The following is a 14263-nucleotide window of genomic DNA, read 5'->3' as shown; positions in this document are numbered from 1 at the left end:
GGGCACCAGGGGAAAAGGAAAAAAATGAAAAAGGTTAATTCTAGCATAAAGAGTGACTGTGGCTGGCTTCTTCTTGGTTTCATAGAGCAGCATATGTGTGTGCACATTACAGTTCCTGCCTTAAATTCAAAACTTATGTTTTACAGACATCGTTGTACGTAAATCAATGGTTGCTTAAGCCATTTCGCTATTGAATCCAAGTGATAAATACTGAGTAAACTTCAAAGAAATTATAGAAGATTAAGGGATGGTTTAATTGAGGTGTTTAAGATGATTACGATTTGATAGGGTCAATAGAGAGAAACTATTTCCTCTGGTGGGGGAGTTCAGAACAAGGGGGCTTAACCGTAAAATTAGAGCTAAACCCTTCAGGGGTGATGCCAGGAAGCACCTCTTCACACAAAGGTTAGTGGAAATCTGGAACTCTCTACCACCCCCCCCCCCCCATACCCCCCTAAAAAGCTGTTGAGGCTAGGTCAATTGAAAATTTCAAAATTGAGATGTGTTTATTTTTGCTCTCCAAGGGTATTAAGGGTTACAGAACCAGGGTGGCTAGATGGAAATAAGATCAGGCATGATCTAATTGAATGAGTAAACAGGTTCGAGGGGCTGAGTGGCCTACATCCTGTTCCTAAATATCTAAAGTAACCAACTGATTTTATTAACTGTGTGAAGGGTTTATTTATTTAACACGCTAATTCTATGCCAATGTACTTGGATTATTTCAAGGCATAAAGTGAGTGTGGGTCCTCTAACTTCTTGACTGTTTCTCATTCGCTCGGCACTATCTAGTCCTTTTGGACCATGCAAAGCTGTGCAGTGATTTCAGGCTTTATCAAATGAAATGACAGTTATGTATGGAGTAAGTGAAGTCAACAAAAATAAAAGCTGCATCACTAAACCAGGAAACTGCAAATACATGAATAAAACGCAAATTCTGTTGTTTCCGAAGAAGAAATATTTTTAAATTGATCACTAAACATTAAATATAACATCAATATATAAATATCAGTTTTCAGCAACTGTTAAATATCCATTAGTTTTAAATATCCATTTTGCCCTAATGATTTGTTATTGGCCATAGTTGAGCTTTATAAAGGTCATATTATACTCCAAATGTCCTTTTTGTGTGCTAACTTGTACCTTTAGCAAAAAAAATTAAAAGCTCTTTGAGGAAAGAAAAAACAAAACATATATTAGAGTTACAGCAGCGATAGATTTAGGTTTTTTATGGGTTTACGATAATGCTTTCCAATGACTTCCGATTTGACTCCTCATTATAGCTTTTATCATTGATTTAGCCGGATAAGCTCCATTAGGTAAAACCCAGTTTTGTGAACATTTAAGTAGTTCTCATTAATGGTTACAACTGTAGTCATTACCTTCAGTCTCAGCACCAGTGTGTAGTGCTGGGCCTTAGTAACCTCATTAGAATATGAGCAACATAGTGACAAACCCAGTATCACACCACAAATAATACTCTTGAAACACTGGCGTCCGTCATACGAGCCCGGATTTTAACCCCTGCTCCCGGCAATAACAGGAAATGCAGGAAGTTAAAATGCTTGCAGCGACCTACTCACCTGATCCTTGCGCCATTTTAACAGGGAAATTCTGGCCGGCCAGCAAGGCCCTCGCACCAGACAGGCGAGAGCCTCATTGAAATTCAAAAGTCGGGGTCTGATGATGACATTTAGACCCCTACTATAGTTTAACCCTCAACAGCCATGTTCGGTGCTTGGTGCCAACCTCATCAGGAGCACCAAGCCAAAAAGAGGGCCAAAAAGGTAAGTACATTTTTCCCTAAAAGGTTTCTTTGTGGGGCCCAGGCTTCCCTCCACTGACCGTGACCACCTCCCCCCCCCCACCACCACCACCACCACCACCACTTGTCCAATTGCCTAGAGCTGTTCCCCTGGATCCTCAGTTTCCTGCCATGTTCGTTTGACTTCCACCCACCGGCCAGACATCAGTGACGCTGGGTTCGGGCGGGAGTCAGGCCTGGTATATTTAAATGAGGCCCCACACTCGGACCTTTGTCCCTTGCCCACAGATAAAATCGAGGGCTTCTGTGCTTTATCACCTTAGTTAGTTTATCACTACTTATCACTTTGATCATTTTTTGAATCACTTGTTCAGTTCCACACTGTCATACAATACAGTTCATCATTTAAAAGTTGCCTAAGGGAATTAGCAAAATAACCTCAAAACTCAGCGAAGTTCAACTTAGTAACACTGTCTCATCAGAACACAGAAGATAGAAAACACTATGGCCATGAAATTACACTGTGATATTATTGTATTATTGGTCCGTAATTTCCGATGCCTATGGGTGTGTACGAGCTGTGTGCACACCCGTCGGGATCTCGCAAGTGCCAGTTTCAGGCATTCGAAGCGCATGCGCTGAAAACCGGCATTTCCGATCTGTCAAGAATCCTCTTGACAGATCGCACACCTGCCCTGGAGAAGGGCCTCTGCGGGCGGATAGTTCCGCCTTCTGCAGAACCTCCGCCCGCTGAAATCCTTAAAAAATATTACACCCGGTAAAAGCAGGTGTAAGGCCTGCTTTTACCAGCATAAGAGTTTATTTTTAATTTTTTCCATTCATTTAGAATGTAAAAATACTTTAAAAAAGTTAAGTTTATTTTTAGCCCCGTAAAAAACTTTAATTATTTTTTTCAAAACATTAAATTTTTGTTTATTTAACTCATTTTAAAAACGTGATTTAAAATTTTTTTTTTAATGTTGTAGTGTCTTTTTTCAGTGATCCCCATTGATACTTTTGACAGGTCTACCTGTCAAAAGTATGAAGGGGGATTCCATTCTCCCATTGACTCGCCTGGCCCACATGATCCCAGGGACATTTGCAAACTGCCTGCACCCCTGGAATACCTGGGCCTTTGCACGCCTGCATCAGGAGAGGCCCAGGAGCGGAAGTGTCCGGACCTCGGGAGCCCTCAGGTAAGGGCGTAGCTTTTCTCCCGATTGGAGGCATCCACACGCAGGATGCCTCCTATCGGAAATTACGGGCCATTGTTTAATACATTCACATGAAATTCTTTAGTCTTATATTTTAATATTGGTGTCTACACATTCGTTTTAATTTCTCAGTTAAAATAACAGACAAGGGGATTTCATATGCCCGTTTTAAGCATTCATGCAGTAATATTACACGTCTAATTCAAGGCCAAAGAGATATGAATGGAACTATTACATAGTTTCAAACTGGCACCTCAGACACTCATCAGAGATCTGGAACACTATGCAGCAGCTCCTACTGGAAGTGGACATTATGTGAGGACAGGATTGGGCTTGGCTGTGATGCTCCTACAGTTGAACAGTCTGCTGACATCATCAGGGCACACACATGATTAATGCTCACTTGTACAAGATATTGAGGGTGATTAGTGCCAGTAGACCTGTGCCTCAGACATGCTTCAATATTTTCAGAAGAGGGGAGGGTAAAAAAAATAGGTAATATAAGCCACCTTATTCTAGCAACATGTTTCAAGGCTGCAGCATGGTCTTGAGTTCAGAAGACTGGATAAACCACTCTCTAAGATGAGGACATGTTGGCCTAGAAATTCAGGTACTTACCGCACTCCAGTAAGGCCAGTTTCTGAAAAATAAATGACGGCTGCACTTCCACCCACCTCTGGCACGGAACTTGGCGGCCACCATTTTGGTGAGGGCAGTGCTGGTCCTAGAAATGCAAAACAGCAGAGTGTGACATCAGTTGCTGTGTAATGGCAACTTGACGCCAAGCTCTGCAAACTTGGACCTTTGTGCTGACTTAACACTGTGTCCTAAGTGAGCGTGCAGCAGACCTAGAGACGCTGTCAGCACTGCTTAAAGGGACACACACATCCTTCAGGTAAGCTTGTATTTAAGCTATTGGACTGGATTTTTTATATTTTATTGAAGTAGTAGCTTGATGCAATAGATGGTAAAAGTTGCTAACGTGTGCAGGGAGTGCTGCTGGATGCTTGCAAGGCCTCAGATGGTAAAGGAAGGCCCTCGTAAAGTCAGAACATGCAGGAAATACTCAGCAGGTCAGGCAGCGTCCATGGAGAGAGAAACAGAGTTAACGTTTCAGGTCAAGATGCTGCCTGACCTGCCGAGTATTTCCAGCATTTTATGCTGTCATTTCAGATTTCCAGCATCCGCTCGCAGGTGGTAGAGGAAGAAGCAGAAGAGGAAGACATAGAAGAGGAGGAAGTGGAAGGAAGGATGCAATCCAGACAGCCCCTTTCTGGCTGGGATATCCGGGATGGAATCATCCGCCTGCGGTACCAGCGACCACAACCTCAATTCCCCTTTCAACATTTGTCCCACACCTTACCTTCCCTCTGTTACTGACCATCAGTGTCCTCTTGGCCATAATGCTGAAATAAAAGCCACCACAAAAGCAAACTTTCCAATCCAACTTTATACATCTATCCATCCAATATGACATCAAGGAATCAACTAATCAGCCTTGTGCATTCCCTTAGCGATTGTCTTGTGTGTGCCTTTACTTATTCTACTTACATCACGCAGTGCCACCCCAGTGATTGCAGCATGGCTGCTGACTTTCAGTGAGGACACTGTAGATGGCCTTGCAGGACGACCTCAAGGAGCTGGTGGCTTGGAGTGTCAAATTGAGTGACAGTGTTTCTTCTTCTTCACTCTCTTCTTGGTCAACCATTGGCTGGGCAGGCTGCATTTCTTGGGTGTGTGAAATGAAGAAGGCACAAGGGTGGAGTTGTGGTGAGGGGAGGGTGGGAAAGCAAGAGCTGCATGCGAGGAGGATAACGTATGAGGATACCAGCATTTTATATCCTTTCAGCCCCGCTGCAGGCCATGCCCCTGCTAAGAATTGCTAGCACCGTCTCCTCCAAGGGGGTGAGGTGAAGCTAGGAATGGGAGGTGTCTCATGTTTGGTAGAGATTGTTAGTAGGTGAGTGATAGGGGGGGTCACTCAGTGAGCGAGGCTAGTGGTGCAGTTGTTAGGAGATGGCTTTTGAAAATGTGTTCACTGACCTTGACCACTGGTCTGAGGTCATGAAGCTTCTTTGGACACTGGAGCCAGGTCGCGGGGGGCCACACTGCTGGCAGTGACATCCTTGGTGATCTGGTCCCACATTGTTCTTGCTGCAGGGCAGCCTGGCCCCTGTGGGTACAGGACTACTCTTGCAGTGTTGACCCCCTGCACAAAGCTGGAGTGCTGCGTGTGAGACCCTGGGTGCCCCTTTCCTGGCTTGTTGAGCCATTTTTGTGAGTGCTGAGGCACTTTTCCCATTTTTTTAGATGCGGAAGGCAATTCCACTTTAGGAGCTGGAAGACTGCTATTTGGGAATTATTTTCAATGTTTATTTTTTTTCAGAAGGCAGTTGAGCTCAAAGGGCTGAAAACTGCCTACTTATTTTTTCATTTTAGAAGGCAGTTCCCCGCAAAGGGACTGCTTTCTAATATGACAGGCTAACTTTAAGATAATGCTGTTCTTGCTCCAGGGACATTACGGCCACACTACATTGGGCCTCCTGCTGAGAGTAGCGTCCAAAAACCAGCCTTACACGGTAAGTTTAGCGCTGCGCTAGTTTAAATTAGCAGGCAGCACCAAAATACCAGTGCTGCCTGTGCAACTATTTCGGGCGGCTGTTAACTGTGGCCTGTGGTGGCACCGGCTTTTTGGCACACTGGAATTTCTAGGCTCTTAACTCGTCACTGTATTACAGGCATGCAACATATTATGTGGCATTTTTAAACCTGAAAATTAAATCAGATTCTTCCAACTCACAATAAACATGCCATAGTTCAGTCCTAAATACCTCTTTTCAAAACTAATTTCTAGGTGTATCAACCATCTTCCATTGGGAATAAATAAACTGCACAGGCTTGGATTATTTTAGTTCAAAAACAAGCTTTGAATGAACCTCAAATTAAGAGATGTCAGCACCCTGACCTGTTGTTATCAGCACCAAGTCATTCAACAGCTCTGATGTTATGTCACACTGAGCTCTTTCATCAGCCTGCGATTGATGATATGTCATAGACCAAGGAGTGTGGGATGTTTAGGGTTTGCAAAGAGGTCAAGCCCAGTTAAACAGATCAGAAACTAAGGCAACCAACAAACACAATTTATTTTTTAGGGAGGAGCGAGATGGAGGGGATTGCATTATCTTCAATAGAGTTAAAAGCAGACTGACTGTTCCGTGGAGGATGTGAGGCAGTCCATATTTAATAACGACAATGTTCTTCCAGTATGCCACCAAAATTAATTTGAGTTTAGAATTAATGCAGCAGATACAGAATGACAATCCTAATATGTCTGTATGTCTTCGTGTGCTTCGGCTCATGAATAGCAGACACAGTTGATGGAACTTTCAAAATAACAGTACGGGAGAGCTTATTTGGAAATTGGGTCAGCGCAAGAGCTTACTGCATGCTGCAATTACTTGGGGTCTAGCTCTCTTTCAGTCAGGCGGTTTCTGTAACGGACAGTCGATATGCTAGGCCAGTTTCACACCCAGGCAGCAAGTTGAAAATCTACTGCAAATGATTAACAAATCATCTACCTGATAATTCCTCTCACTGTCCTTTGGGTACACAAACACACACACATATAAATCTAATATATATTATATATAAAAAAAATCTTATATCTTTGTACACATCCTGTCAACTTCTCCATTATAAATGACTATGTCCACATTTATAATGGAAATTGCCAATGTAGGTTGTCACACTGTAATTACACTCATCTCCCAGTTGGGGCACTGCAGTGTCACCATTGGTTTGAGGAAGTAATTACAGTGCGACAGGTTTATTTAGCAGTTTCCATTATAAATGTGAACACAGGGATTTATAATAGGAATAGAAATAAAAATACGGTCAGAATGTATGACTTTAAAATGGGAACTGAATTACATTTGCACGCCTTGGTCAAATTATCGCCCGCCCCCTAGCCCCACTTCACGTCATAGAATCATACAGCACAGAAGGAGGTCATTTGACTACACTTGGTCTCAACTCCCTGTGTGCAAAGGCACAGTACGTCGACTAGGCTAGTATGCTAAAATATAGACACATATACAGAACACAAATCTAAAGAATTTCAAACACAATTTTAAAGGATGTGTGAAAGATGAAAATACAAGCACTGATAACACTACCTGTTACACAGACTGTCTATGGTGATAGATATTTTGTTTATTTTGGGGAATAAACAGAGAAAATAACTCATTAATGTTTTACACAATACAATTCATATTGATTCATGTTCTCAAATCTATTTTCGTTAAAAGCAAGGCACATTAATAACATTCTTTTATTACTCCAAAATTGCATGCAGCTCATTTTGTATACCAAAAGTAATAAATTGTTAGCAATAAAAACGATACAAAAATTAAAATGCAGTCATCAACACAGTATTAAGAGTCTCATTCACAACAAAATAAATGTGGAGGTTGAACATAAAATTCTGCAGAACAGCCATGGGTAGAGGGATATTTTGATCTTCTGCATCCTTTTCCACAAACAAATTTTCTGGTTCATCTTCAGTGCAATACAATTAAAATCTGATATGTGGTATTTTTAAGGCCTTCTTCAAATTAATTTTCCTGTATGCGTTATCAGGTAGAAACTTAATTAAGAATCCATTTTAAAGAAAAAGTAATGTGCCTTTAGAATTCACTACTGAAAATCCAAGTCTGGTCTGGTGTCGGACAATTCTGGGTGTAGATTTACCGCTACTTTCATCATGTGAAGTTGTTTTGAATGCGCATCGACACAAAAGAAGCAGTATAAACAACATGACTGGAGTGCACTAAAAAGGTGTACTAATCTCGGGTGCACTTTAATTTTAGCCAGTAAAACTCCTGAGCATTTTCTAAACTTATTTCTGAATGTGGTTAGTGTTAGGAGAAAGTGGATGGACCACATTTCTACAGTAAAAATAATTAGCACCTGTGTTTTCACTTTAAATATTGTTAAACATATGGTTTAAATACCATGTATGAATAGCTTTAAAAATATATTCATTATATATAAATCTAATGCAAATATACAAAATTATTTGCTACTTTACCAAATACAGTGTATGGAAATTCTTACATAAATGAAACAGGACTCTGTGGGGCATAAGTTTGCTTTGTGCGTAGTCCATGGAGAAATCATAACACAATCTAAACATGTTACAGTGTGTAGAAAGAGCAGCCAGTAGATGTCCAAATATTCTTATGTGTGACAAGAGCTGATATCTCCAACGAGTACAAAATAAGTTTTCCTCAAATTCCACAATATGATGTATGTGTTTAATTTGTGCTATGATTTTTAAAAATCACTAAGTTGTAAATGTATCTTATTGCCTTGCATTTCTGTTTCAAGCACATAAACGCTATCACTACGTAGAAATTATTTAAGATGCATCCCTCCTTTTAAGTATTAAGAGTTGTGATAAGCTGAAACTCAATATAATCTGAACATAATGGAACTCAACATGATGAAAAATCCTAATATAAACTAAACTAAAATGAGCGTTACTCACAAAAGTAACAGAAAACAGGCATAAAGACAACTTTGGAAAACAGAAACCTGCACGTCGACACACAAATATCACTATAAACAATTTAGTCACAGATGAATAGTTTTGTCTGATTAAATTTTTCTTTAAAATCACCCCCTTTATTCAAAAGTGATTGGAAATCTATGATGGTGGGTGGGAGGCAGGAGGGAGTCATGGGGGGGGGGGGAGGTGTGGGGGCAGACACGGGAGGCAGGGGGTGTGTTGGGGAGATGTGGGAGGCGGGGGGGGTTGGGGAGACATGGGAGGGGGTTGTGGGGGGAGAAGTTAATTTTGCAGGTTGTGCTCAGAAAGGCAATTTGAGTAGAGTTTTATTGGCACCTGCTAAGACCACACAAAATGAGTGTGTGCCAAGAGAAAATAAACCATCAAAGACAGAAAAAGGGCTTCTCAATACTCCATCTTGTAGAACATGAGTCGAACACCTTCTCTGACTCAAATAATTCTGGTGAATGTTGGATTATTTTATGAAACTTAAGTTGTATTGTTTCACGTCTCGGTTATTACTAGACATAGTAATAATGTGAACCACAGGAGTACATACAAACAGACCCACACAGCCATCCAGACAATATGTAAACAATCCTGTGTACACCATGCCTCTCCATAAATACAACAAACCCACTGTGTTGCTAAAAATATTTGTACTTTGTGATACAGCCCCTCAGATTTTTTTTCCTAACCATTGAAGCTTAAATGCTTAGATTTCCACAAATGAATTTTTCACATCCACGTCCTCATGGTCAGGACAATAATAAGCCACAGTGACCTCTGAGGAAGAGGTTGCATCCACTGAGTGACAAGTACCTGGTATGGCCGAGGCATGTATGGAAATCATAGGGGTGTAACAAAATCCACATGGGGAATAGATGTGAAAGAGTATGATTGGGCAGCAGCAGGCTTACTCTAGTATGGAGATATTCTCCACAGGGTCAAAACAGGGAAGAGGTACATCAGTTGGAGTTTGTAGATGTTGAGCATCCGCCCTCTCCACCATAATCCCAGAATACACAGGAGGGAAAGGCTCAGCCTACATTGTCATAGTTTGTGCCATTCTGTGCACAATGTGCTACATAAATTCAACCGTCTGCATAGGGATACAAGTACAGACCAAAACATTTTGCAATATCAAGGTAGGGAGGATTTTAACTCTCCCCATTCTGCGGAAATGGATCAGGCAAGCTGTTAAAATGTAGCCCCTTCATTTTCTGCTCTGTTCCCACCAATCTCTGATTTGAACGTCACCGATTATGATGCTGGAGGAGGTTCCCGCCGCACTCAGGTTGCAGTCTCACCCCAAAAATGCTAATCAGGGTCCTATGACATCAATAGGTCCCTGATGGCATTTTAAGTGGAGCCTGAGTGGCCAAGCAGCCTTTGCAGCAAGTGGACAGCTCCGCAAGGAAATTCGCAATCTCCACTGCCGCAGACTCTTTCCCCCCCACCCCCGGTTAGGTTGTATTACAATCAAAAAAACTGAGCGGAACAGGCCCAGCGCCAGAGCCACTCAACACTGACAGATTTCATGAAAGGTTCATGATACAGTCATTAGGTGCCTCATTAACATATTCAAGGGGTCTAACACCTGTTTTTAGGCCCAAGCCAATATTTCAGGTGCTCTTAAGGTGCGGGATGCTGCGCCCCAAAAACGGTCCTTTTCGCCCTCATTTTATTTTTTGCCTGGATAACAGGCATAACAAGGACCAACTTCTCCCCTAATAAGTTACTGTAACATCAAAATACTGTTTATAGATACACAGTCAGAAAAATCAATGACTCGCAGCAAGTCTATTACTAAACATGACGAAAAGGGTAATTACTGATTAGGTTTGATGGAAATACAATTAATGTTTATTAAAAAAGGTATAATTATTTGCAGGTGGGACACATAAATGGCCATCAGTACGTCGTTCTTTGATAAGCCCCATTATGGGATGAGTCACTCGTAAAAAGTTTGATTACAATATGAAGTATTTTGAAGCCATTGAGTTATCAGGCTTGTGAAACAGATGATCAGCTGGATGGACAGTAAAAATGGATTGTACCACACCATAACTCTAGTTTCTAGTTAGCATAATTGAAAGAGCTCATCATTCAGAGATACTGCCCATAAAACATGAGGATCATTAAGACATTTTTGAGTTACTTTACATCTACCACTTTGACATAGACATAGAATTACTCTCCCTCTTCCCAAACAGGAAGGAGGATAAATGTTATACTATTATCCATTATTCTATTTTGCATTAATCTCATGTGGTGAAATGCAAAAGTTATTACAATTACTTGAGTTTATCAAAATTTACACCAGATATAAAGATGATATATTTGAATAATTTACTAATATAATGCAACTACGTTATTGCCGTGAAGCACAATGGTCAAAGAAAAGACTGAGAAGGAAGTTACAGAATTTCATGCATCTAGTATGTTCGACAGGAGCAAAGCCCAAACTGTGCAACAGGAAAAAAGTCCTGCAACATCAAGCTTTTTGCCAGCAGTGGCATCAGGACTGGAAATCTTGCTTTCTCTTATGGCCAATACTGCATTTGGTGAGCAAGACTCACAGGCCTCCTCCACTGCGGTGCACAGGAATAGCATCTTCTCGAAGCAGATTCTCTTCAGCCGTTTTCATCAAAATAGCCAATCTGCTTCCAGATACTGAGCCTTTCTGGACTGCACTCATCAACTAGAAGGAAAAGAAATTGAAGGAAACCTTTTTACAGAAATCCATATTGAGCATATTGTTTGTTAACTTATCAATGGATAAATTATGCTATGTGAAGGAGATTAAACAGTTCCATTGTACATGCATCATTTCAGCAAGGATACGAACACAAGATTTTAAGTTGTACTGTTATCCCTACCCAATCAGGAAGGGCACTTGCAGTTGTAAGTGGAAGAGCACATGGAGACCCATGTCAAAATCAGGAGCATCAAAAAACAGAACATGGCGCTCACTTTCAACATGGCAGCATGTTCAGTAACATAGCAACCACAGATACTGGGGGTAATTTCCACCTTCACTACCTGGGCAGTATTCTGGTCCAGTGTATCACCTGTTGTTGTACAACCCACCTCATTTCCATTGGAATCAATGGGATGAAAATTGGGCAGTTTCTACAATGAGTGGGAGCTCCATTCTACCAGATTACCACCCAGACGGTGAAGGTGAATATTATCCTCACTTTTTCACTGTTGTACAATGATCTGGGTTCAAGAAAACAGTGGTATGAGGGTAAGAATATTTCACTTAGATAAAGAGTCACGGACATGATTGCTGGAGTAATCCTTGCTGATTTCCTTCCAAGCTGTTTCTGAAGTTAGCTGTTTGAGTTCTTTCATGATGGAGAACTTCTCTACTTACACTTGCTGTCCTACTGCACATGAGTTTCCACTCTCAAAAGAGGAAGCAAACTCTACCAACTAATACTATAGATTTACTTTAATATGGTCCATTTCTTCCTCAAACCATACAATGAATAAGATCATTCTCTACGGGTGATTTGTTTTCTCCCAGTGTTGTAAAATATTCAGTATTATTTTGTTTAATGGTGCTGTAGATAAGAAGTGTAAACAAGTCATTTTTTCCCCTGAGAGTAAAAGCTCTGAATCACCTAACAACCATTTAAAGTTGATAAATACAGTAATGTTCTATAATTGGGATAGCTTTAGATGGAAATACCTACTAGATGCTTTTCTGCAATGTTAGACATAGTTTGTAATTAGTATTTTTCTCACTGTATCCAATTCATATATTCTCATTATTTGTCTAGTTTCTGTATTCTGAATGTGGTTATAGTACTTTTTGTACCAAACAAGTATCTGTTAAAATGACTACAATCTTGGCATAACACCACTTCTTTTGCTGGAGGACATTCATGCCACCATCAGTGAAACTAATCATTCACCATTAAATCTCGTCACCAAGAAGCTACAAAGTCAAATGTTCTAATTGTGCACTCCTGGTGTGGATCCCATGATTTTCTGACCATTAAAATTAAATTAGTATTGGAACATAGGAACAGGAGTAGGTCATTTAGCCCCTCAAGCCTGTTCCGCCATTCAATAAGATCATGGCTGATCTGTGACCTAATTCCATATACTCACCTTTGCCCCATATCCCTTAATTCCTTTGGTTAACACAAATTCATCAATTTCAGATTTAATATTAATAACTGATCTAGCACCAATTGCCTTTTGCAGATGAAAGTTCCAAATTTCTACCACCCTTTGTATGTAGAAGTGTTTCCTAATTTCACTCCAGAAAGGTCTGGCTCTAATTTTTAGACTATGGCCCCTAGTCCTAGAATCCCCAACCAGCGGAAATAGTTTCTCTTTATCTATCCTATCTGTTCCCCTTAATATCTTGAAAACTTCAATCAAATCACCCTTTAACCTTCTAAATACCAGGGAATACAACCCTAGTTTGCATAATCTCTCCTCATAATTTAACCCTTGGAGTCCAGCTATCATTCTGGTAAACCTACGCTGCACTCTCTCCAAGGCCAATATATCCTTCCTACGGTGTTGCACCCAGAACTGCTCACAGTACTCCAGGTGTGGTCTAACCAGGACTTTGTATAGTTGTAGCATAATTTCTGCCCCCTTGTATTCTAGTCCCCTAGATATAAAGGCCAGCATTCCATTAGCTGTTTTGATTATTTTCTGTACCTGTTCATGACATTTTAATGATCTATGTACCTGAACGCCCAAGTCTCTGTGAACCTCCATTGTTTTTAGCTTTTTACCATTTAGAAAGTACCCTGTTCTATCCTTTTTAGGGCCAAAGTGGATGATCTCACATTTGCCTACATAGAAATCCATTTGCACCAGTTTTCCCCATTCACTTAATCTATTAATATCTTTGTAATTTTATGCTTCCATCTACACTACCTACAATGCCGCCCATCTTTGGGTCATTGGGAAATTTGGATATGTGGCTTTCTATCCAATCATCTAAGTCGTTAATAAATACGGTGAACAGTTGAGGCCCCAACACAGATCCCTGCGGGACACCACTAGTCATAGCCTGCCAATTAGAGTACCTGCCTATTATCCCTACTCTCTGTCTCCTGCCGCTCAGCCAAGTTCCTAACCAGGTCAATAATATGCCTTCAATTCCATGGGCTTCAACTTTAATTAACAGTCTCTTATGTGGGACTTTATCAAATGCCTTCTGGAAGTCCATATAAATAACATCCATAGACATTCCCCTGTCCACTACTTTAGTTACCTCTTCAAAAAATTCAATCAGGTTTCAGGCATGACCTAGCTTTCACAAATCATGCTGGCTCTCTCTGATCAGCTAAAAATTTTCAAGGCGTTCAGTCACCCTATCCTTAATTATAGACTAGAAATTTCCCGACAACAGATGTTAGGCTAACTGGTCTATAATTCCCTGGTTTCCCTCTCTCACCATTCTTAAATAGTGGTGTGACATGTGCAATTTTCTAATCTAAAGGAATCAGAGAAATATTTAATGCTTAATGTTAACACTGAGCATTAATATTCCTCTGATTTTAATGCATGGATATCATCGCCTCATGGCTGTACACATCAGTTTCTATTTATTGAAACTCTGGTTTATTTATTACATTCTATAACTACCTGAGAGAGGAAATAAATTAAAAGAGTTTATTTACACATTTGTGATACTCACGGTCATTACATTCAAATAAATATATATTAAAAAATTGT

General features: G+C 40.5%; 1 protein-coding gene across 3 annotated transcripts in view; it reads right to left on the bottom strand.

The window, feature by feature from the left end:
• Positions 1–7171: 7171 nt before the first annotated feature.
• gpd2 (glycerol-3-phosphate dehydrogenase 2 (mitochondrial)) overlaps positions 7172–14263 on the bottom strand; it is a 188449-nt gene continuing 181357 nt past the window's right edge. For all 3 annotated transcript variants that reach the window (XM_085986321.1, XM_085986319.1, XM_085986320.1), the window contains one exon: positions 7172–11252. In XM_085986321.1, coding sequence (XP_085842447.1) covers positions 11127–11252 — 126 coding nt within the window. In that variant the 3' untranslated portion in view covers positions 7172–11126. The remainder of the gene's footprint in view (positions 11253–14263) is intronic.

Source organism: Somniosus microcephalus, chromosome 4, assembly GCF_052327205.1.
Source record: "Somniosus microcephalus isolate GS21.2 chromosome 4, FLI_Smic_1.0, whole genome shotgun sequence".
NCBI lineage: Eukaryota > Metazoa > Chordata > Chondrichthyes > Squaliformes > Somniosidae > Somniosus > Somniosus microcephalus.
The sequence above is the reverse complement of the archived record's forward strand: the minus strand, read 5'-3'. Positions and strand labels throughout refer to the sequence as shown.